General features: G+C 37.2%; 3 protein-coding genes across 3 annotated transcripts; 1 reads left to right on the top strand and 2 right to left on the bottom strand.

The window, feature by feature from the left end:
• Positions 1-900: 900 nt before the first annotated feature.
• LOC149405994 (ABC transporter B family member 15-like) lies at positions 901-13,219 on the bottom strand. The gene is made up of 7 exons (XM_089607433.1): positions 12,935-13,219; positions 6,115-6,169; positions 5,853-6,031; positions 5,317-5,777; positions 4,208-4,748; positions 3,039-3,896; positions 901-2,614 (listed from the first exon to the last, which is right to left on the bottom strand). The coding sequence occupies exons 1-7, from the start codon at positions 13,160-13,162 to the stop codon at positions 1,244-1,246; spliced, it is 3,693 nt and encodes a 1,230-aa protein (XP_089463559.1). The 5' UTR covers positions 13,163-13,219; the 3' UTR covers positions 901-1,243.
• A 5,134-nt stretch (positions 13,220-18,353) lies between these two features.
• On the top strand, positions 18,354-22,050 carry LOC149405993 (spindle assembly checkpoint component). The gene is made up of 9 exons (XM_089607373.1): positions 18,354-18,472; positions 18,722-18,891; positions 18,981-19,043; positions 19,141-19,160; positions 19,285-19,329; positions 19,504-19,559; positions 19,663-19,796; positions 19,893-20,492; positions 21,959-22,050. Exons 1-8 carry the CDS (start codon positions 18,370-18,372, stop codon positions 20,049-20,051), a joined length of 750 nt encoding a protein of 249 aa, XP_089463499.1. The 5' UTR covers positions 18,354-18,369; the 3' UTR covers positions 20,052-20,492; positions 21,959-22,050.
• On the bottom strand, positions 20,647-23,581 carry LOC149405992 (type I inositol polyphosphate 5-phosphatase 8-like). The gene is made up of 7 exons (XM_089607272.1): positions 23,182-23,581; positions 23,000-23,093; positions 22,779-22,889; positions 22,068-22,661; positions 21,476-21,739; positions 21,138-21,327; positions 20,647-21,005 (listed from the first exon to the last, which is right to left on the bottom strand). Exons 1-7 carry the CDS (start codon positions 23,282-23,284, stop codon positions 20,937-20,939), a joined length of 1,425 nt encoding a protein of 474 aa, XP_089463398.1. The 5' UTR covers positions 23,285-23,581; the 3' UTR covers positions 20,647-20,936.
• Between the last annotated feature and the right edge of the window lie 1,586 nt (positions 23,582-25,167).

Raw genomic sequence — 25,167 nt, 5'->3', positions numbered from 1 at the left:
TATATGCCTCTGATGACCATACAAAATTATATACGCCACTAACTCAGCATATTAGTAACAGAAGTAAATAGAGAAAAACGGTATATGTACTCTATAATTGTTCTACTTATTTGGACTTAAAAAGTTGTGGAATAAAAGATTGAGATATGATGTTGAAGAAAAGTTTGAATAAATCTTGAATTTATTAGTATGACACTATATCAATTAATATTCCACCTTTTTCTATTTTTAAATGATTTTCTCTGATATGGCAATTATTTCATTAAGATATTCAACTTTCAAGGTCAAAAATAAATAGCCATCTCGGACTGTGACTGTGGAGTCCTATTTAACCAAATTGAGTTCTACATGCAAGCTGCCAATAATTGATTTGACAAAATCTAAATATTTTACAGTTAGAAATTAGATAATTATTGTTCTACGACCGATATTCATCGATTTAATGAGTTTTCTCTAGTATTTATTTGGTCGGCAATCACAACAGCCAAAAAAAAAACTTATTTTCTCTTAATTGTTAATATATTTCATGCGTATATAACTAAGCTTGAAGATAGAATTCGACATATTGGATTGTGATTTGAAGGCACACACCAAGTTGAGGACGCTCTACATGCATATGCTGACAATACGGCCTAATAATTTGATCACTAACAAAGGTAGACAAGGACATGCAACAAAGCAAAGCATGATCTTCTTTCATATAATTCATACATATGGTCGATTGGATATTCCAATAAGATATTTCCAATAATTAGTACCACTATACTTCGTCACATCGTTTAGTCCTCCCTCGAGTATCAATGAAACCTCCTTTGAAAAAAAAAATAAAAAAGCATGTCAATTTCTATATTAAAAATTGAATTATTTCACTTTATTCCCACTTCAAAGAATATAGACCGATTGAGATCATTGAAAAAGTGAAATTATAATTAATAGCAAATGACGTGATACACGATAGACTATAGTGATGGTAACCAGACCTAATTCACTTTGTTAAAGATATATTTTTATAAGAAAAATATAATCTTTTTGGTTAATGCGATTCATGCACACTTCTCATATAATTATTTGATCATATCACTTGAGGATAGCTAATTTTATTTTATTATATTTAATCAGCTGAGTTAAATTTGATAACTAACAATATCCGTCTTCAGATAGAGTACAGTTATATAAAACTTGAAACACCACAACTAGATGCAAAACCAGAAATAATTTGATTGAAGAGATGATCCTCATCCGATCATGTGGAGTGATTGGATTGAAGAGTCGCTAGCGAATGATAAGCTCCGGTGGGTCCCATCGCCATGAGAGACGAGTGGGTCCCTTTTTCGACCACTCGTCCTTTGTCCAACACAACAATCTCGTCGCAGTTTTGTATGGTACTGAGTCTATGAGCCACGACGATACTAGTGCTTCGTGTCATCAAGCGTTCCAACGCCTCTTGAACCGCCTTCTCGGAGTGACTGTCGAGCGCGCTAGTTGCTTCGTCCAGAAGCAAAATCGCCGGATTTCTCAGCACTGCCCGTGCTATTGCGATCCTCTGCTTTTGGCCGCCGGAGAGTTGTAATCCTCTGTCCCCACACAATGTGTCGTACCCGTCCTTCTGCGCCGTGATGAAATCGTGGGCGTTCGATGCCCTGGCCGCCTCCACGATCTCTGCTTCGCTGACGTTGTTCGATGATCCGTATGTGATGTTCTCTCTTATCGTGCCGGAAAATAAAGTCGGTTCTTGGTTGACCAACGCAATGTACTTTCTCAATGACCTAAGGTGGTAAGACCGTATATCCCGACCGTCTATTCTCACTGCGCCTTTGACCGGATCATAAAACCTTTCGATTAATCCTATTACCGTGGATTTTCCCGATCCGCTTTTACCCACCAGAGCCAGCGATTTCCCGGCTTCCACATTGATTGAAAAGCCCTCGAAAATCATTGAGTTCGGACGAGATGGGTACGCAAATGAAATATCGCATAATTCGACATGGCCGAATATATTTTCCGCTTGGTAACTTTCACAATTTTCGGGCTCAATTTTGGTTTCCTTGTCCAATATCGCAAAGAGCGACCAAATTGAGTCCCAACCTCGAGCGAGGATCGTCGTCATAGTCCCCGCTTGTGCAATGACACGCCCCGTGGTGACCAACATGATCACCGTTTGAAAAACTTGTCTTGGGGTGAGATAACCTTTGGAGATGAGCTTACCACCATACCAATAGTTTAAGCACCAATTAGCGATCGTGATGCTAGAGGAACAACCGAGGACAATCCCTGCAATCCATGATTGACGGGCTATCTCTTTCCGCGGACCTTCTTGAGCCTTGTCGAGCAATTTTAATATCCTTTCTTGAGAAGATAATGTTGTGACGGTTCGTATATTCGACACTGCTTCGGCGGCAATTTTGGTGCTCTCTTGTTGCTCTTTGATGGCCTTTCTTATCATATTCTTTAGAAGAACTTTCTTTGTGTAGAAGCATGCGATGATAAGGGGTTGGATCGCTATTGAGACAACAGCGAGTCTCCAAGCAATCACTAGCCCAATCGTGCACGCAATCATCACTCCAGAGGCTGCTTGTACAATGAGGGAAATTCTGTCACCTACCAAAGATCTCACCTGCAAATAACAAAGGAATTTCCCACCATTATTATTTAGTTAAAGGGAGAAAAAAAAATTATATTATGTTCAAAATTTCGCCATTGGAATCATCATAGATGGTAACTTAGAAGATTTTGGTGGAAACTTGCGAGAAGAAGAGTTTTAAAGGGGGGGCATTGTGAGCTTGATCACCCCAAAATGTAAGTGATATTCAAAATATAATAAGAATCAGAAAAGCATTTTAATAAGTTTAGAAAGATGGAAAACCAATATGCATAATATTCTTTACCCTTTACTTGCAGTCCAAGAAACATCGAAGAAGAGTTTTTTTTTTTTTTTTGTTAAGAAGACATAATTGATAGCTTGACGATCATTAAACTGTAAATGATTTTAAAAATGAAACAAGAAGAAGAGTTTAACAAGTTTAGATATAAATGTGTACCACATTGGCGTCTTTCGCGAGCCTCGAGCAAACAACGCTGCTCGAGTGAGCATCTTCATCGAACCACTCAACTTCAAAAGTGAGTATCTTCGAAAACAACATTTCTCGAATCCGCATAGTTAGGTTCTCCCCCATATACGCAAAGTAATAATGTTGGCAAACACTGGTCGCTAGTGAGAGAACAGAGAGCCCTAGAAAAAACAACGACAAATTCCTAATCTTTTCTTTGATCTCAGAGTGATCAGTAGAGAAAAACACCATTATTGTGGCTCCCATAGCGACAGCCGACATGGGTTGAACCGCTCCGAAAATAATGGCGTTCAAACATCCAATCATTCCCTGCTTCCACTCTGGCTTGTTCAAACCCATCAATCTTCGAAATGACACTGTTTGAATCTTTGGATTGCCTAAGTATGCGTTGTGTCTTTCCGGTAAAGTAAGATCGGCATTGATTTTAATGCCGCTCTCAAATTCGTTATTTGATGCAGAGAGTTCACCGAAATAGCTCGCTCCTTTGCACTCTTGTGTCTCCATAGTTTGGAGGCAAACAAGGGAAGTGTACAATCCGCTCTCGTCTTGCATTAGCTCTTCGTGGGATCCGATTTCTTTGACTCGACCGTTTTCCATAACCACGATCGTGTCGGCATTTTTTATGGTCGATAGACGATGGGCAACGATAATGGTTGTTCTTCCTGAAGCCACTTTGTCTATCGCCTCTTGAACGGATCTTTCTGATTCGGAATCCAGAGCGCTCGTAGCTTCGTCTAGCAACAGTATCCGAGGCTTTCTGATGATTGCCCGGGCGATCGCGATTCTCTGCTTTTGTCCTCCTGACAATTGAATACCTTTCTCACCAACCTAAATTCATTATATACAAAAATTAGTACAAAAAGTAAAGACACAATTAGAGCCTGTTTGGTGACATTATGTTTTATGTTTTACATTTTTTTAAAAACAAAAAGGAATGGTGAAGATACATTCCATGTCAACTTTTAAGCATCGTATGCTAAAGATCCAACCAAAAAAAAAAATTCTAACGATGTACATCACCATGAGTTACTCTACTTATTCCAATTAATTTCAAGATTCAACCTTGTATTTGCTACTTAACATTTTCTCTCCACGGTTCATTGTGCCAAAAGTTTGAAAAGAGAGGAACAATAACAAACCTGTGTATCATAGCCGTGAGGCAATTGCGAAACGAATGAATGAGCATCGCAGGCTATCGAAGCCTTGAGAATGTCGTCCATTCCCGCGTCCTCTTTACCGAAAAGTATGTTCTCTTTCACAGTGGTCGAGAAGAGCGAGGGCTCTTGACTCACGAGTGCCATTTGGGACCTTAGCCATTTTAGTTGAAACTTGTCGATGGAAATTCCATCAAGAAGAATCTCACCGCAGAGCGGGTCATAAAACCTTTGTAGCAACGCCAGAGCCGTGGACTTTCCCGAGCCGCTAGCCCCGACCAGCGCAACCGTCTTTCTCGGTGCGATGGTTAGGCTAAAATTTTCAAAGATGACGCTATCGGGCCTTGACGGATATGAAAAACTTACTTGCTTGAATTCGATTTGACCCGCAACATCCTCCAAAACTATGCCGTTTGGGTCCTCGGAATCTATATTTGGGACTTGGTTTATAACATCCCGTATATGTTTTCCGACACAACATGCCTCTGATATGTCCTTTATGTTGGACAAACTGTCGCCTAAAGCCCTGTTTTAGATACACCAAAAACTCATGAAACTGTTATTCTGATCAACACTAATTTTAAACAAACAAAAAAAAAACACTCAATGTTGATCAGAGCTACAAAGATTAATTGATGCAACCGCGCTCGGAAAATTCAAAATTGTGCAATAATTTTCTTTGAACAAGAATATATAGTTATAGAGCTTTGTGAATTATTATTAGTACTAACTCTATGAATCCGTTTGGAACTCGAAAAATGTGAAACAAAGTAAAAATTTGAGGAAAAATGAAAATAGCAGAGAGAATGCATAGGAAAATAAAAAAAAATTGTCATATTTAGAAGTGGTGAATATCAAGATTCTCTCTTATTTTTCTCAATTCAAATAAAGTTAGGAATACACAACATTCTCAATTTTTTTTCCTCACATTCTCCAAGTTTCCAAACGGACCCTAAGGTTTGTTTGGAACCTGAAAAATTGCAAAGAAGAATTGAAATTTGAAGAAAAATGAAACTGAAAAAGGGAAAATATAAAGGAAAATCAGTTGTACTTATTTTAAAGGTTAGAAAGATACAAGGCTAAGAGAATCTTACAATCCACCCTGGGTGATGGAGACTCCGGCGGCGAAAATAGTCCCTCCTTGAGCACTGCCATTCAAGACCAATGTACTGCCATAGTAACAAAGAAAAGACCAACTCGCAAACACGCTTGCACTACTACTTCCAATGGTCAACCCTTTGACCAAACCCTGCCTCAGCCCGAGCTTCATAGACCCATCAAGAGCGCTCGAAAACTGCTCTACGCTCTTCTTCTCTCCCACAAAGGCGTACACCGTTCTAATGGACGATATCGTCATTTCCGCTATCGAACCGGCTTTGTTGTACTCTCTTCTAATCTGCGCCGCTAAGTCGATCAGAGATCTTCCACACACCCACCCCGGAATCACAAGAAGCAAGGCCAAAGGAAGCGACACCAAAGCCAATTTCCATGCCAATATTAACGCGACGAGGTAACCGGCCACGAATGTCGAGATTTTGCTGATGCAATCTGGGACCTGCTTTATAAGAAAGAATTACGTATAATACATATATAATATGAAGATATAAATAAAAAAGAAAGAAATAAAGACCTTTTCGCTGATGGTGTCTTGAATGAGGAGAGTGTCGTTTGAGATGCTTGTTATGACATCGGAGGTTGTGTTCGCGTTCAAGTCGAAGTAAGAGAGGTCTTGTCTCAGCACTGCTTTCAAATACCTGCCTCTCATTCTTGAAGCCTGTCTCTCTCCAGTTCTTGTCCAACAATACCCTTCTGAAAACCATTCCATCCATATACAATTACAAACTTATATACAATATTTGAAGAAAGATCGATGTCGGAGGAAGAAGATTGACCTATAAAACATGAAACCCATGATAGACCAGCCATGCATAACCACATCACTGAAATCTGCCAATCATAAACTTTAGAAATTTTTTTTGAAATAGCTGCCTTAATTTCAAAACTGCAAGTATTCAAATATAAAACATATTTAGTTCGTATCATGCTTAGGTTCCCGTAGTATTGCGCATGTTGTTTATATATATATATATATATATATAGTAGTTTTAGCCACTGGTGTCACTTCTCATATATATATATATATATATATATATATATATATATATATATATATGAGAAGTGACACCAGTGGCTAAAACTACATAATATATTATAGCAGTGCAAGCGCACACAAGTACTATTGGTCTAAATTACATGATTTACAGTGGCATTAAACTAAAAAAAAAAAATCGTCTACCTAAGAGGGCATGTATTTCTACAGCTCAAAAGACTCGAACTCAAGACCTCTTAGTTGAGGTATGCATTTATGCGCATGTTGTCTTAAATTGTGCTATTTCTTCATTATTAGATACATAGAATAAAATTTTAATATAATAAGTCTAAATAAATCATTTGCCTAACTATCCCTTGATTTAAATCCTCTATTCATGTTGAAATCGAGCTCGTCAGCTCGCCCTTCCGCGTCGAGCTCGTCAGCTCGCCCTTCCGCGTCGAGCTTGCCTCGGATGTCCTCTCCTTGGAACTCATTCCACATGGGAAATTGTCGCATTTATTTCTCATGTTATTTTCTATGTCTTGCTCTCTGTGTATATTTATTATTCTCTTTTTCCTAGAAGTAGTTATTACACATGTATTTATTACACTCTCTCTTGTACCCACCATATGTATAAATAGGTGATACAAATTAATATCAAATATAATAAATATTCAAAGTCTCGGAACACTCTCTCTCTTCTCCGATTCTCTCTTTCTTTATCTTCTCTCCAGATTCGACTCTCTCTCTCTCTCTAAACTTCAACATGGTATCAGAGCAGGGAAAATCAACCACCATGAACACGTACTCAGACCACGCCCACTCAGTCGCAATCTGAATCCTTCTCCCAACATATCACGAGCCACAAACTCAATGGCCACAACTTCCTACAGTGGTCCCAATCTGTGCTCATGTTCATATCGGGACGAGGTAAAGATGACTACCTCACAGGCGTGGCCACATCTCCTGTGATCGAAGATCCGACGTTCAAGAGTTAGAAGGCCGAAAACAGCATGGTGATGTCCTGGCTCATAAACTCTATACTCCCCGAAATCGGAGAAACCTTCCTCCTTTACCGAACGGCAGCAGAAATCTAGCAAGCAGCTAGAGAAATCTTCTCCAACTCAGAAGATATGTCCGAGCTGTTTGAAACTGAGAACACTCTCCACGACCTACGTCAAGGAGAGATGTCTGTTACTCAGTTCTTCAGCTCGCTCACACATCTATGGCAGAAGATCGACCTCTACGAACAGCACCAGTGGACCAGCTCCGAAGACTCAAAAATCTACCGCAGGATAGTGGAGACCAAACGTGTGTTTAAACTATTATCCGGCCTCAACCAAGACCTTGATGAGGTCAGAGGTCGGATACTTAGTACAAAACCACTACCATCTCTCCGTGAAGCCTTCTCCGCGGTCAGACACGAGGAAAGCATGAGGAAACTCATGCTGGGAGTTATCAAATCGAGCTCACTTCCGGGCTCATCCTCAGACTCGTCCGCCCTCACCACACATGGAGACGAAGTTCTTGCAGCCCGCGTCTCAACAGAGAAACCTCGCAAACCTCGCCCCTACTGCGATCATTGCAGACGACCTGGACACCTCCGAGAAACCTGCTGGAAACTGCATGGGAAACCACCGAGCTCGAAGTCTACCCAAGATACTAAGGATCCTAACTCAGTCGGAAACTTAGTATCCACCTCGTCCGCTGCCTCGACCTCGACCTCAGACTCCTCTCCCTTCAGCAACGACCAGCTCGCTATTCTCCAGAAGCTTCTTCAACAAGTCCAACTCAGTGGAGAACATTCGGGCATTGGCCCTCTAGGTAACTCTCCTAGAGCCCTCAATGTAAGCTCAGAGAATCCCACAGCATGGATTGTCGACTCCGGTGCCACTGATCACATGACTGGTAATCGAAATCTATTCACAACTTACTCCGCTTGTAATAAAAGCATATCAGTCACCATCGCCAACGGAGCCAAAACTCAAGTCACTGGTATTGGCACCGTTGTCTTGACGAAGTCCATGAGGCTAGACTCGGTGTTCTTTGTGCCTCAACTACAATGCAATCTCTTATCTGTGCATAAGATCAACCAAGACTCTAAGTGCCGAACTGTTTTTGATGAAAGTTCATGTGTGTTTCAGGAACAGGCCACGGGGAGACAGATTGGTAATGCCGAGCTGAGTACCGGACTCTATGTCATCAAGCCAGATCAGCCCGCCATGTGTCAGCTCGCCCAACATTCACCCCAGTACAAAGAGATCATGCTCAATCACCTTAGACTAGGGCATCCAAATTTCATGTATCTCAAAAGAATGTTTCCTTCTTTGTTTATCAATAAAAATATCAATTCCATTCAGTGTGACATGTGTGAGTTCGCCAAACATTCTCGAAGCTCGTATCATCCCACCTCGTACAAACCATCTCGTCCTTTTGCCACAATTCACAGTGATATATGGGGGCCCTCAAAAGTTCCCAATATCACTGGAGTTCGATGGTTCCTTCTCTTTGTTGACGACCACACTAGACTCAGTTGGATATACATGATGAAACAAAAATCTGAAACATCCAATCTATTCAAAACCTTTCACAAAATGATCCAAACACAGTTCGACACATCCATTCAAATTGTCCACACTGACAACGCTCGAGATTACTTTAATTCTGAGCTCGGCGATTTCTTCAAAACACATGGCATAATTCACTCCAGCTCGTGCGTTCATACCCCGCAACAAAATGGGGTAGCCGAGCGGAAAAATCGACACATTCTCGAAGTCGCCCGAGCCATCATGTTCTCCTCAAACGTCCCATCTCATTTTTTGGGAGAAGCTGTCCTCACAGCCACCTACCTCATAAACAGAATGCCATCTCGTGTCCTTGGCTATAAAATCTCATCTCAAGTCCTTCTAGAGACATACCCTCATTGTCGACTCATCTCAACCCTACCTGCGAAAGTGTTCGGCTGTTCAGTCTTCACCCATTCTTATGGCCAAGGTAAACTTGAACCAAAATCGCTCAAATGCATCTTCCTTGGCTATTCAGCAACCCAGAAAGGCTACAAATGCTATGAACCCCGATCACGAAAATTCATAGTCTCAATGGATGCATCTTTTCATGAGTTCAGTCCTTACTTCGCCAATTCAGCTCGTCAGGGGGAGAATGACGAAAATGACTTCCCAAATTGGCTCATCATAAACCCAGAATTCAGCTCGCCTCAAAATCCGACCTCACCTGTTCCAGAAATTCCCAGCTCGCCCAGCTCGCCTCAAAATCCGACCTCACCTGTTCCAGAAATTCCCAGCTCGCCGACTTCACCTGGTCAAGAAATTCCCAGCTCGCAAGCCTCTGAACCCTCTCCATGCAAACTGAATATCACCCAGAGTCCGGTACAAGCTCGCGACCAAGATGTCTCTCCGAACTTGAACCACGACACTATTGAACAAGGTAACATCGAATCTCCAGACTTACCCATTGCATTGAGAAAACCTCATCGGTCGTGTGCTCAATACAAGATGGCGGATTACGTGTATTATGGGAATTTATCTACGAGCTACCAAGCCTATGTGGCGAAGTTAGATGAAGGAAAAATGCCGAACTCCATCGAGGAAGCCCTTCAAAGTTCCGAGTGGCGAGACGCAAGTCATGCTGAGATCCAAGCCCTCGAAAAGAATGATACGTGGGATATCGTCGAGCTACCACCAGGCAAGCGAACTGTTAGATGTAGATGGCTCTTCACCATCAAACACAATCCAGATGGGACAGTGGAGAGATACAAAGCCCGACTTGTCGCAAAAGGGTACACGCAAGCGTATGGCATTGACTATCAAGAAACATTCGCTCCAGTTGCAAAGTTCAATACCATCAGAATCCTCCTTTCACTAGCAGCCAACTTAGATTGGCCTCTCATCCAGCTCGATGTAAAGAATGCTTTTCTAAACGGCGAACTGGAAGAGGAAGTCTACATGCAACTCCCACCAGGATTTGACAAAGATCAAGGAGCCAATAAAGTTTGCAAACTCAAGAAGTCACTATATGGACTCAAACAGTCCCCTCGAGCATGGTTCGGAAAATTCACCAACGTGCTCAAACGTTGTGACTACGAGCAGAGTCAAGCAGATCCAACACTCTTCTCAAAAATCTCCACACAAGGCAAGCACACCATTCTTAGTGTGTATGAAGACGATATAGTCATCACCGGAGACGACCTGGAAGAGATCAAGAGGCTGAAGCAAACTTTGTCATCTGAGTTCGAAGTCAAGGACCTCGGCAGCCTACGATACTTCCTCGGCATGGAGGTAGCTCGATCAGAAAAGGGCATCTCTGTTTCCCAACGCAAGTACACGTTGGATCTCCTCAAAGAAACTGGCATGCTTGGCTGCAAACCAGTTGACACTCCGATGGATGCCAATGTGAAACTTCTAGCTCGCACCAACGAGGCCGCCACCGACAAAGAAAGATTTCAACAGCTCGTAGGAAAACTCATCTACCTAACTCACACGAGACCAGATATTGGATTCGCAGTGAGTATGGTAAGTTGATTCATGAATAATCCCTCAGAAACTCACATGGACGTAGTCATGAGGATTCTCCAATACCTCAAATCTGCCCCAGGGACTGGTCTCTCCTTCAAGAAAAGACGAAGTCGAGGTGTCGAAGTATTCACAGATGCAGACTGGGCCGGATATGTTCCAGACAGACGATCAACATCAGGCATGTGCACATACGTCTGGGGAAATCTTGTTACCTGGAGAAGCAAGAAGCAGTCCGTTGTCTCAAGAAGTAGTGCTGAAGCCGAGCTCAGGTCCTTAGCAAGTGGAGTATGTGAAGGCATCTGGCTGAAGAGAGTTCTCGACGACCTCAAGATCATCATCGAAGGTCCAATCAAGCTCTTTTGCGATAATCAAGCTGCTCTCAGCATAGCCAAAAATCCAGTCCATCATGACAGAACAAAACATATCGAGATCGACCGATACTTCATCAGTGAAAAGATTGAAGAAAAAATAATCGATATGGAATACATTCCGTCAGGTCATCAGCTCGCCGAAATTCTCACCAAAGCCCTTCCGCGAGCAACCTTTTCCGAGCTATGTAGCAAGCTTGACCTCCTCAACATATACAGTCAAGCTTGAGGGGGAGTGTTGAAATCGAGCTCGTCAGCTCGCCCTTCCGCGTCGAGCTCGTCAGCTCGCCCTTCCGCGTCGAGCTTGCCTCGAAAGTCCTCTCCCTGGAACTCATTCCACATGGGAAATTGTCGCATTTATTTCTCATGTTATTTCCTATGTCTTGCTCTCTGTGTATATTTATTATTCTCTTTTTCCTAGAAGTAGTTATTACACATGTATTTATTACACTCTCTCTTGTACCCACCATATGTATAAATAGGTGATACAAATTAATATCAAATATAAGAAATATTCAAAGTCTCGGAACACTCTCTCTCTTCTCTGATTCTCTCTTTCTTTATCTTATCTCCAGATTCGACTCTCTCTCTCTCTAAACTTCAACAATTCACTTAAACTAATTAAATAGGGAGCGGAGCGAATTACAATTTACATCTGAAAAAATTAGGCAATTTTTCACTAAATTAGGTAAATAGTCAACTAAAACGTTTGAAATTGCTATCTAGTCAACGTTTCGTAAATATTAGATAAATGAAAGTGACTATTTATTTAAGATTTACGTCTGTAAATATATGAAAATAGCTATTTATTTAAGAATGTCAAACTGTACCTAATGAACCCTTCGGTATTCTATTGGAAAATATTATAAAAACAAATCTTGTTTGGTTGTAAAAGAAAAGAATTGTATTCAACATATGCTATTTCAACTTTTTCTTTATAAATAACATGAGATTTGATTGAATTTTTGAAAATTTGAATTTTGGTTCTTATAAAAAAATTGCGTAAAGTTTGATAATCATCGGCTAAAAAAAGAATTTCTTCAAGAAGTTAAAAAAACATAATTTCCGAATATGTTTACAAACATTACTCTTGAAATAGTCTTTTAATATCAATAAATTATTTTTTTTTTTAACAGTGATTAGTTGAAAATGGACAGAAATAAAAAAAAAAAAAACAAAACAAAAAAACAAAACAAAACAAAAAAAGTAAAATAAAAAAAATATCTACCTCAACTAAATACAATCAAAGATGCCAATTTATTTTTAAAATTAAAAAAATATTTATAAAATAATAAAACTAACATATATGTCTGCGAAACGTGAAATTGAGCAGTCTAACGAATTCTCATTAATTTCTTTATTGAACTAATTTCAAGTGACATTCTATGTGTGAAATCACACATAATTCAATTTCTAAAAAATCTTTATCATAAAAATGAAAAATATGTACATTTTGACTAAAAAATTATTCTTTCTCTCGTTGACGGTAGTGTTGTTAATCGTAGTTGACGTCACTCAATCGCAACTCCGGTCAACCGTGGTGAAAACTATGTGCCCAAGAGTATTAGAGTCGTACATATATTTCGAATTTTCAGCGACAGAAAAATATTTAAAAATAGCAAAATGTATACAACTTTTTGTTAGAGGGGCTTCAGCCTCCTTGACACATAGTGCCTCGGTCCGATGTATACATACATGTGTATATATATATCCACCGTACCTTATCCAGAGTATGTGTGAATTCTTGTGGGTCTAGCTTTGAATAAGAGCCAATAGTGTTGAAAACCATCCCGGCGAAAAGCAAAGGAAGGCGATCAGCGAAGCCATCGGACACGGCTCCGGCGAAACCCAAAGCCATCAACAGCTTATCCACTCCATCGGCGTGAATGAATATTGACCTTATCGATCCATTTCCACCACCACTTTTCCTACTTTCTCTTGAAACCATTTTTTCTCAAAATCTAATTAATGACGACGATATCTCCCTCAACCCAGCTCTCTCTCTCTCTCTATTACATATGTGTATATTATTATATATATATATAAAGCAAAACCCATTTTTTACTATTCATGCTACAGTAACTCTCATTTTTTTTTTTCAAAAATACTTATTTAAGTTTTAAAATTACATAAGTAACCGCATAACAAAATTCTAAAAACAACTTTAGAAAACGAAAATTCCAAAAACAAATCTAAAAAGCGAAAATTCTATAAACGACTCTAAAAATGAAAATTCTCTAAACTAACTTTAAAACGATAAAAATTATTAGTCGATTAATAGTTTTATAATTCAAAGTTTTGGTTAATCATAATTTTTGTATTGCTAAAAAAAAATTGTGTTCATAATTACAACTTACTATTTCTAATTGTTTTATATCTAAGTTATTATTTAATTAAAATGGTTTAAATATATATTAAAAAGTGGTAAAAAAATTGCTAACTTTTACGTATGACAAGTGACAACCAACAATTGTAAACTGTTCACATTATTATCTAAATTAAAATTTATCAAACCTCCCGGGCAACGCCGGACCTATTGCTTGTATATATACACACACACACACATATATATATATATATATATATATATATATATATATATATATATACACACACACACACACACAATTAAGATAATATAAATTCAAAAGTGAACTCTATCATTGTTGTCCTTGTGTGTAGACCTGAAAAGTTGAGGAATATGAGCTCGAGATATCATGGTGAGGAAAAAGTTGACTAAATCTTGATATTTTTATGACACTAAAAAACGTATCTCTTTGAAATGTCATTTTGGTGTGTTATTTTTATACAAAGGAAAAATTACATCATATTTTACACCCAAAAAAATAGAATATTCTAATAATATACTTGTTTTTTTTTATTTCATCATCTTGTTTATTATGTTTGTAATGATCTAAATTTCAACATAAGTGTATTTTATTTATCAATTATGTGTAATATTATTACCTATTAATGCACAATAATGTTTTAAAATTTAACAACATAATTGTTAAAAAAAATGTCAAAATTTCATAAACTTATTATTATTTTCTTAAAATTTTAATATTGCAGGGATTGAAATATGTCAAGAACTAGTCTTCATTAAATATTATAGCCTAATTATTTAAATATAAAAATATAGATCAACTTAAGGGTTCAAATGTCAGCGACCGATTTATGTCTATGGTCCCAAAAATTAGAAACTGCAGTTGCTGAAGAAAATTGCCACGGAAATATTTTAGAAAATGAGAAGAAATTTATATATATATATATATATATATATATATATATATATATATATATATATATATATATGTCCATGGAAATTGCATTTTCTACGGAATTTTTTTTTCTAAAATGTTAGTTGTACTCACCGATCATTGTTCGTCATCTTCCTTTTTTGGTTTAAGACAAAGAAACAGAATTCAAAACAAAGAAATAAACAAAACAATAATTAACCATTGTTAATGCAACTGCTTTGCAATTAATTGGCGATGTTTATTTGGCAAAATTGCTCATAAAAGGAGGATATTTGTTGCTGATGTGGAGCCTTCGCGCGTCAGAGAATATTTGATTTGTTGCAGATTTTGTTGCGACATATTCTGCGACTTTCTCGGAATCATCAAATATCCGCGAGATTTTCCAGGGATCTGAAGATATGATATCTTGGATGCCAGCAACTGAATCACACGCCCTAATTCGCTTCGAAGACTATATGAGGCGTCCTCCTTTCAAACACCTTTTTCACGCTTTTTGGGGAAACACTTTTGAGAGTTTTATTTTGTGTGTTTTAGCTGAGCATTGAACGACCTGTGTTCAAGCTCTTAAGGTGTCAAGTTACCTCTGCTTTTGTTGCCTATATACGGGTGATTGTATTAGAAGCAAGAGGTTAGGTTTTTCCTTTGATTTGTTTGGGAAACACTGTTAGAAGTCTCGGGAGAGAGCTTCTGTGGGAATCTAGGGGATCTCGTGCTTAGGGGGAGCCTAAGTTGCTGTTGAAGAGAATAGACGTAAGTTGGGTAGCTAGCGAGGGAGTCGTTTAGTGTAAAACCTTATTGTACCACGTTATCATAGTAGATTGCTTTCCACCGGGCTAAGGCCCCCCAGATGTAGGCAGAGATTGCCGAACTGGGTCACCAATCTCTGTGTCATTTATATTCTCGCACTTACAGCTTTCTCTGTTTTGATCACTCGAATTTTGGTGTTTGTCACAGAATCCTTCATAACATATTCTGTGACATATGCACAGATCACGTAATTTCAACCATTATTAACAAAAATTAATGAAACCCTCACCAATGGTCCAATACCCATAATCATCTCCCCTATCCCGTCACCTAATGCCTCCCTTGTCCCGCAGAATCTATTTAACATATTTTTCTAATATATTGGATAATAAAAAAATTCATAATTAAGTTTAAAAAATTGAATAGCCGATATTTATCAAACCAAAACTAAAATCAGATGACATTTTTTTTATAATCGATTTTAGAACTCGATAATCGCTATTTAAAATCAATTTTCAAACTAGATATCAATTTAAAAATTTGATTAATCGAAATTCTAGAGAATCGAATTTTGGTTTTAGAAAAATTCAGTCTGAGTATAAGTCCAAAAGGTTAGAAACTAAAATTAAATTTCGGCTCTTAAAATCAACCAAAATCAAATCGAACCGAACTGACTGGTTTAATCCCTAAAAGCACGTACGTAAATTGTTTATATAGAAAAAGCTAGGGCTGCACAAAATCGAACCGAAAATCGGATAAAATCGATAATTAAACCGATTCAAAATCGAAAATCGATACCACATCATATATACCAAAATTCTGACTCGTATAACCGACCTAGTTTAGAAAATTAGACCGGATATCGGTTTTAAATTTTTAAAAAATTGGATCTCGGATATTTAACCGACTTTATTTATTGAAATAATCACGTTAGGATTATATGATTCATTTGTACTCATATTTTGATCATTGGAATAATTTATTAACCGGGTATGGATTTAAAAACTAGTTTCATAGTGATTATGGATTTTAAAACCGAATAACCGGTTTTTTAAAACCTATTTTAAAATTGGATCCCGATTTCAAAGAACTGAATAATCGAATTTTGAAAATTAGATAGTAAAGCTGTATACTGTATTTAAGAAACTGGATAACCGAATTTTTATTTTTGACTAAATTGGACTGGTTATTTGACCAAATTTTTTTAAAACCAAAAATTCAGATTCAGATATGAAAATTGACCAAAACCGAACCAAACCGATCTAATTTCAACCCTAAAAAAACATTATGGAGTTTTATGATCAACCCAAAAAAAAAATCAATTTGATTTAGGGAATTTGTTTGCAGAAAACTAAAGGCACCAACAAATCTACATATCAGAAACGATACTTAACCCCTTTTTTTTAGGGTCCTACACTTTTTTATATGTCTACTTTTCAGCATAAACGAATCTTACAATGGAAACACACTCAGACATACATAATGCAATCCTATTCGGCTTTGCAGGTACTCTAATAGATTCGGGCAGATATATGTTGTTATTGCAGAATTATTTTAGGTCTGTAAAGCTAAAATTTACATGATTGTATTCTTATAGACAAGTCACTCTTTGGACGATTAGATGAAACCAGAAAACTCCCAACAAGAACACATACTACTGAATAAATAAAAGGACAATTAGATGAACCTGGAAAAATTGACGAGCAAAATAAATAAGAGATGGTTCAATGGTTAAATTTTGTCTTGGTCTCCCTTATCATGGCGGGTTGGCATGGACCTGGAAGACTAAGATCAATTAGTGTTATAATAATTTTGAGACTACTAATGTCATTAAATAAATGTGTTAAACCATTATTAATTAAGTCAAAATTGATTTGGTCTAATTCAGAATAAAGTTGTGACTTAAAGACATATTTGTCATGATGTTATTATGTGAATACCATAAGTGCTAATTCTAATTTGATGAGGGACCAAATTAGAAATAAGTAATAGTTATTAGTAACTGTCTGACAGTTATACCTGGCAGTTATTAATAACAAGTATGGCCCCTGGTTGCATTACGTATTTTTTTATATCTCCATCAACAAGAATATTTCAGACTTTCAGACAAACTATAATTAGAAAATTATCATAATTTTGTGCATTCAATCTGATTGATCCAAGTACGCTTTCACTATTTAAATTTTTGGCTTAATTTATCTTGAATTGAATTAAAAATTTAACAATTAGTATCAGAGCAACCTAATTTAATTATTGAGAATAGTCCATTTTTAATTGTGTAAAAATGTTCGATAATTGATGTTGGTTTTTTTTTTTAAACACTCTGGTTTACTTTTGCGATTTAGGCTTATTTGGAATATGCGCGTTATTGGATCCTTGGCACTTTGGTTTGCAATCGGTTGCGTGGCATCATGTCAATTAATGAAGATTAATTGTTGGTTCTTTCTTTGTTGTTTGGCACAACAATAGGACCTCGACAAAGTCAAAACATATCGACATTAAATTCTTAGTTGTTAAGTAAAGAGTTCAAAGCGGATACATTTATATAAAGCATTTAAGAACAAACTCTATGATAGCATGGTCTATCACGTAAGGTCTTTCATAAGCACACTTTTTTATATGGGTTCTACGGAGCTTTAGGATATCTAGATTCAATGAGAATTTGTTTGTTTGTTCATGTATCGTGCTTTATGTTTTGTTTTGTTTGTAAACACACATATTTATTGTGTCTGATCAGATTTATAACATTAATTTAGTACATTTTGCATATTGAGAATAAATTTGATCTCTTTAAAGTAAAATAGAACTGGATAAACTTGATATGAATATATCACCTTGCATAGGTAAACAACTTTTATTCCAAGTGAAACTATAAATTGTAAAATAAATAAGTTGTTACAAAAATTCAGTATACTAGGTAAAAAAAAAATTATTTATTAATCTAATCGGTCAAATTAAAGCAATAATTTTGAGATATTTCCCGATCTTATCGGGCTATCTCCTTCTGAAGTCAGATCTTATTGGGCCCGATCTTTGAGATATTTCCCGATCTTATTGGGCCGATTTGAACCAGAGGTACTTACCCCTCTTTGTCCATATATATATAAAGTTAAAACTGAAGTCAGTGATGCCCAGAGAGAAGCGCGAAATGACGACACAAGCAAAATCAATGGCGGGAAATTCCGGCAGCGATCCGCAGAGGCAGTTTCTAAGCCTAATCCGCAACTTCGCCACCGAGAAATCACAAGGAGGTACTCAATTCCTCTTACATAATGTTCAGTTCCTCAGAAATTATGAGCGAAATCCAAGGATTTTTGTTTCTTGAGAAAATGTAGAATTAAAAAGTGATCGATTTAACATTTCGACTGTTCGTCTCATATGTTGCAATCGAATCTTCACTTATCGACTTTGAAATTGAATTTACTTTGAGAAACAGAATAATAATAATAATAATAATAACGGTATTGATTCTTGGTACGTGTATGTGTTGGTGAATTAAGAACGAAGAATCGTCGATCTGAAGAAGCAAATCGACGACATTCGATTGGAATTCGAAACTGCGAATTCGGAGCTTAGTAAAGTCAAACGCGATAAAGAAATGATTGAGCAAGAGCTTAAAGGCTATGAAGTTGAATTGGCTTTGAGCGAAACTTCGATGCAAGGCCTAAAGGTTTTTGTTTCTTATTTTGATCAAAATCAATTTATCTTGCTGAGTCAGGTTCTAAATGAGAGTTTGTTATCTGCTTTATTACTATTCAGTCTCGGATATCTCTGATTCAAGATGAAATTTCAAATGTCGGATCCGATTCAGATGCTCATAAGGTATTTTTACGATTGTTATTGGATGAGCAAGCAAGGATTATGTCAATCTGACTTTTGTTTCATTTGTATTTGTTTGTGTCCACTTGAATCTGCAAAGAAAGAAGAAGGAGCTTTACGGTAAAAAAACGCATTTCTATTATACATGATTTGGATATTTTGTATTTTTCTCTTTTATTTTATATGTATTTTTTTTTTTGGTTTACTGAATTTTGTCTTTTTATGACAATAATTGACCTTGCAGTGATGAGTTTCTAAAACAAATGATTGAGCTCAATGCTGAGATAAGGTTTGCCTTCTTTCACTTTGAGATCTTGTGGGTTGTGACAATGGCGTCATATATAGAAATGTGACCTTAGATGCTCATTATATGATCAATTTTATTCTCATTTGACCAAAAATACAAATATACGTTTATTCGGATTTAATTGTGGGTGACTTTTATGTTTGTATTGAATTTCAGGAAGTTCCAAGAGACAACTACTTGCAGTTTCCGAAAAGAGTTTTCCCTTGGAAATGGTACTGCTACTAGCTTGTTAAGATTTTATATATTTATTGGTTGGTCAATGGTCTCAATTGGTTTGTTATTTATTTATTTATTTTTTTTATGTCTGTTTCAAAGGAAGCCAAGATCGTGAGGGAAAGGAGCTTAGTGAGAGCTCTTCAAAAGCCCTGGAGGACAGGATAGGTCATGTAATATCTCAGATTACTTTGAAGGAAGAGGAATTTCACTCGGAACAGAAAATTCAAAAGCAGGTACAAAATTAGCCTGATACTTTCTTAAAGGTTTACATTTGTGTTATGAACTTTGAAGTAACTGAAGATGATTGAATCATCTTGCACTTTCTGCAGACCCAGCAAGAGTTCATCGATAGCGAAAGAAAAATTTCTTTGATCGAAGTCATAATGAAAACAACACGAGCCCTGGAAGACTTGACGGGATATCCTCATAAAACGCTATTTTACTTGTTGAGCTGTGAAATATTATTCAATTTGGGAAAAATTACTTGAAGAGATTTCATTCCATGATTTAAACAGACCCATACGATTTTTTGGTTTATCGTAATAGTCCGCGTATAGTTCTTTTGCATAAATAAATAGCCACTTTGTGTAGCTTGCTTTTCAATGAATAGATTCGTTTATAAGTTGCCTTTTCTTTAGAGTCCAATCTTCTTCTGTGAAATCAATCTCTGAAATCTAAATCTATAGGGAAAATTCTTGGTTAAAATAATTACAAGTTTTTTTAGAAGTTTTTTTTGTTTTTTAATATATTATGATGAGAACGTACTTCAGTAGTCTTTAACGTGAAACAAGCAGACCTCTGAATTAGAAAAGGTGTGCGCTTCAATCGGTGAGGATTTGCAGAGACGATGCATTTGCCCCAACTGCCATCAAGATAACACGGAGGTCCTGGGTGAACTTCTTCAGCCAAACGATGCAAATTAATCTTCTGTAAGTATTCTTTTCATGTTATAACCTTCATTGTGCTTGTCTTACCAAACGTGTACAACAACTGTACTTGAGGATTCGGAACTATTACATTTCTGTCCATACTCTATTCAATTAAACTAGTCTTCCTAAGAGTCTAAACATTTCTTTCATTAGATTGCTGCTTCCGAATGTTTCATTTGAAGTGTTTTTCAAAAGAATAATGTACATTTTAATGAACAGCTTGAGTCTCTTGCATGTACATGTCCCTCTACAAAATCTATGTTGTAGTTCTTTAAATTACAAAAATTAACTATATAAAAAATGAAAGGATAAATGGAATATGATTACAGTAAAAGAAGATGAATAAAAGAATGGCATGTTCCCTTTAAGCCAATCCAGAGAAACAAATAAACCTCTGAAGCCCGAATTCATTTCCGCTTTCAGTTTTCACATACGCGTCGGTGATTATTCCATGTCTTTCCTCATCAAAGAAAGCAATGTAGAGTTTCGTTCATAATCACATTTGCTTGTTCCCTGTATTGTTAGGATTAAGAATTTCTATCACAGACCGGAGGCTAAAGCACTCAGACACCATCAAGTTTAATCATTTTACCGAAATGGTGAAGTTTCTAAGGAAAAAAACTGATATTAGTAAATAAAACTCACAGTTTTCCGATTAGGCAGTGTAGCGGGGAGAATTCCGTTCAAACCAACAGCTCTTGCAATGTTAGGTTTTAGCACTTCAATCTCTGTAGAGAATAGGGAAGAGACAGGCCGGTGATCTGAGAACTTGCTCTCGCTGCGAAAATAGGATAATTGCTTCACTCCTTTTCCATACCATAGAATTCTGTCACACCTGTTGTCATTAAGTATCCTCATACGTTACATTTTTTACACTCCACTAATTTCCAAGTTGAATTCCTAGGGGCCCGTGGGCTAATTCAGGCAAAGCCTGGATATACCAAGGTTAGAAAAATAAATAAATGAAATAATAAAAATAATACCATGCTGGAGTCCTTTGCTTCTCTCCTGATCTGCTTGGAAGACCACCTGAATATCGATTGCAGTTTGATTGAGAGTACTTGTAAGTGGGTGCGAATTCTATGTCACCCTCTCTCCAACCCTGAAACACGCCGCCATATTCTTGTTCCCTTCGGAGTTGATCAAAGTCTTGCAACGCTTTCCAGTCTTGCTTCTTTATAAGTTGCCTGGCTAAACTGTCCTCCAAGTACAACCTGTAGTTCAGGTCCCCGAACCAGAATATCCGACTGTTCCACAACAGATTCAAAGACTCGATCATGTCAGTTTTTGTCACTCTATTATCCCCTTTTCTAATTCTTAGTTAATAGACGTTTATATTTTGGGTAATTGAGGCGGCCTGGTCTAAAATTCTTCTTTCACTAATCTGGTGTTATGTATATAATTCAGTGTCGTGCCAATACATATACTAAAATATTTAAAGTCGGCGGGAATTTCTCTTAATGCAGGACTTGCACAATTATTGTATAAAGGCAAGAAAATGTTAAATATGGTGAGGATTGAATTAGTAAAATCATAGCTTCCAAGCTTGTGCTTTGCTCTAAAGTTGCCACTTACTCATGTCCCAAGATGGTAAGAGGATGAGGATTCTCATTATCACGGGACGAGTGAGGGAAAGAAGTTCGTCTAAAGATCTCCGACACTTGATGATTCCTTCGGCTCTCGTCACCGTGTTTCTCGCCCGAAGCCAAATGGGCAGCGATGAAGCAAAAGCTAGTCCCTTCAATCGACATGCTAACCGAAACGGAACCCTTGTTGCCCAAGTAACCCATGATACCACAAGCCACGGAACAGACCTTAACGTTCGAAACACAGTACTTACTCAGCAAGTCAGTCCTCATCCACACGCTTATAAATACCCCCACCATCTTTTTGCTCGCCATTAGCTTGTACTTGCTAGCCAGGAGTGTTTTTGACCGCCCTTTTACCGGGGTCGCTTTATAACCTCCAACGCTTTTCCTTCTTTGGGACTCGGAATCAGGGGCATAGAGGTAATTTTCGCTCGAGATTCGATTCATCATCGGTGTCAACCAAGGACAACCATACTTATTGTTGAGAGTTTTCCCAATGAGCCGGTTCCAATTTGTGGCTTCGGTTGGGTCTTCTGTTCCTATCACAGTTCGGGTCTTCAGAGGTACAATCTCTTGAAACCTGCAAGGTTTTTTTTTCGACATATTTTGAGATCTCAAACTAAAAATCCCACTTTTCTTTATTAGAAAATATGGTAAGAAAATTACGAGTTCACTACGTTTTTTTTTTCTTGCATACCCGAGAACATAAATATCGGCTGCCTCTTTGAGATTCAACCACTCATCCAAATCTACAGCCAAGCTGCCTATAGGAGACCTTCCCGCCACATTCCAAGTACCCACGAAGATTCTGAAATTTTTAGGATCGGAAATTATCACACAGTCGCGTAGAAAAACGAGAGGAAAAGAAACAACAATGATAATGATAAACAATCACTCATGCTCAATTAAAAATCTCACCTTAATTCATTACCGGAAGTACTGCACAAGTCCATGTCCATGGAGCGGGCAAGAATATCATCAAGGTCGTCATTGCTTTCGTCTTCACTAACATCTATATGAGAAGATTAAGATTAAGAAAAACTATTAACAATCTAAAGCTAAGGCATAAAACAAAACGCATATATAGAAAGAAAGATGACCTGAAACTCCACCCGGCTGATCCGAATCGGCTTTCTTTTGCTTTCTCTTGAACCACTTTGGAATCCTCTTCCTTCTTCCTGGTTTAGCACTCTCGCTATACATGGCTAATAACGAGAGAAGATTCTGAGCATTCCACTGTAGGAGAAGATAGTAGTTATAAATGTTATATTAGTGATCAATCGCCGTTCACTTCCTTTGGCACATGGGCTTCCAAGGCTCTCAACGCAGATAGAGTTGTCTATGATTGAACATAGTGCCACTCGCCGAATATACAAAACAAGTAAAAAGGAAAGATAAGGACATGAAAAAGTTTTAAGTACAAAACTCCAGCGATAACCTCAAGAGAGAGAGAGAGTAATATATATTTAAGTCAAAGGAGGATTATAATAATGGAAGAAGCTTCGTTGCAAATTAGTGGCGTGAGTTTAAATAAGTAGGGAAAGAGGAAATAAAAGCAAAAGAGATGTTGGCCTCACAATCCTCTATGATTTGCTACATTATTAGGTTGTTGCTTGGTGTTTGGTTAGTGCCTCTCACGTATGCCTCGTGGTCTTTTTTCCAAGATGACATGTTCGTCTCATATGATCATCATCCAACTCCAATATTTATTATTAACCATGTAAATTACTCATAGGGGTACCCAAATACTGTATACCAGTGGTCCCAATGAGAGAGGTAATAAAGTCATCCAAACACTTTATTCGACGAAACAAATAGTCGTCCAACCACATGTCTTATGTATCTACATTATTTTGTACGTCACATTATTCTACTATATCCATTTTTACAGTGTTATAAATTTTGAAGACTACAATTATATATGTACAACTACCAAACAGAACGTTCTCTAAATTTATAAATAAATAAACCTCTTTCTAAGTTGACCTTGAATTGTGTGAGCAAAGTTTCTTGTCATAGGCACTTAATTAATTATAGTTTTCTGGATCAAAAATCTATTTCCTCAGATTTGTGTCCCCTAGTAACCCAAAGCTAGAGAATTCTACTTGAGAGTTGGTTATTATTTTCCGGTATATACATGGAAGTTGATAAGTTGACATATACATATTCATGCAACCTTACAATAAGTCGATCTAATAAGACTGTGGTGGCCACGATGAACAGCCAATTTGTCATTATTAGCGTGAGTTTCAATTTAACTGTTCCGTGGATGTGTGTCTTTGAAGTTTAATGTTTGGCTTTGTGGTGGAAATTCTCTTTGTAGTTGACCCAAGTTTGGACATTACAAGTCTGATAAGTATCGATGCAGATATACAAACATCTGATTTATTAGAGGTGGAAATCTGCAATAGCTGTGGTGACTGTGAGAGCTGAAACTTGTGGTTGTTGTATGTTTGGACATCCTCTGTGGCGCTATTGATAGTGACACCGCAAAAATATCAATACCAATGATAAATAAAAAAAATGAAGGGAAAACAATTCAGGAGTTCGATAAGAAATTGCTTTTATTACAGTCCGATCGGATTTGGTGGTCTGCATTGCCGTTTCTCGCCATAAAGAAAACAAGAGGAGAATGTTCTCATACAATAATTTATTTCATGTTGATTCCAAGAATATCGACTATTAAAAATTTCTCCAAGTAGTGGTTTTTTAAGTTGAAACTGCAAAGAACTCTTATTCTAAATAAAATGGTAAAAAAAATTGTGAAACTGTAACCAGTTAAAAAAAATGTCGAAGAGATTGTAAACATTAAAGAAATAAGCCAAGCAACGGTATAAATTGTAGACATTCGGTGTTTTATGAAATTGAAAATTTTGGGTCAATATTTGGAAAATTAAGTTTGAAGTTGGTGTGACCAGTATATAATTGAATATATCTGATAAAACGTGGTGGATATGATCAACCCACAAAAAAGGAAGATGAGAAAAAAGATGGCAAAAGGCACATTTCTAAAAACCGGAAAAGTAACTACTTTCCAGTTATAGAAACTTACCTTGTAAATTTAAGAGTATTTTTATTATAAGCAA

The sequence above is a fragment of the Urtica dioica genome, chromosome 1 (genome assembly GCF_054948205.1).
Source record: "Urtica dioica subsp. dioica isolate 48M chromosome 1, U.dioica_male_clone48M_v1_H2, whole genome shotgun sequence".
NCBI lineage: Eukaryota > Viridiplantae > Streptophyta > Magnoliopsida > Rosales > Urticaceae > Urtica > Urtica dioica.
This window is presented reverse-complemented; position numbering and strand designations above follow the sequence as displayed.

Coding starts and splice junctions, on each gene's coding strand:
- LOC149405992 (XM_089607272.1), bottom strand. CDS start 23,284: ATGTATAGCGAGAGTGCTAAACCAGGAAGAAGGAAGAGGATTCCAAAG. Junction 21,740..22,067: donor CTTACCATCTTGGGACATGA/GTAAGTGGCAAC, acceptor GTTGTGGAACAG/TCGGATATTCTGGTTCGGGG. Junction 21,006..21,137: donor CACTGCCTAATCGGAAAACT/GTGAGTTTTATT, acceptor CTAACAATACAG/GGAACAAGCAAATGTGATTA.
- LOC149405993 (XM_089607373.1), top strand. CDS start 18,370: ATGACGACACAAGCAAAATCAATGGCGGGAAATTCCGGCAGCGATCCG. Junction 18,892..18,980: donor CTTCGATGCAAGGCCTAAAG/GTTTTTGTTTCT, acceptor ATTACTATTCAG/TCTCGGATATCTCTGATTCA. Junction 19,044..19,140: donor CCGATTCAGATGCTCATAAG/GTATTTTTACGA, acceptor GAATCTGCAAAG/AAAGAAGAAGGAGCTTTACG.
- LOC149405994 (XM_089607433.1), bottom strand. CDS start 13,162: ATGGTTTCAAGAGAAAGTAGGAAAAGTGGTGGTGGAAATGGATCGATA. Junction 4,749..5,316: donor TCCATCACCCAGGGTGGATT/GTAAGATTCTCT, acceptor TATCTAAAACAG/GGCTTTAGGCGACAGTTTGT. Junction 2,615..3,038: donor TCGCGAAAGACGCCAATGTG/GTACACATTTAT, acceptor TGTTATTTGCAG/GTGAGATCTTTGGTAGGTGA.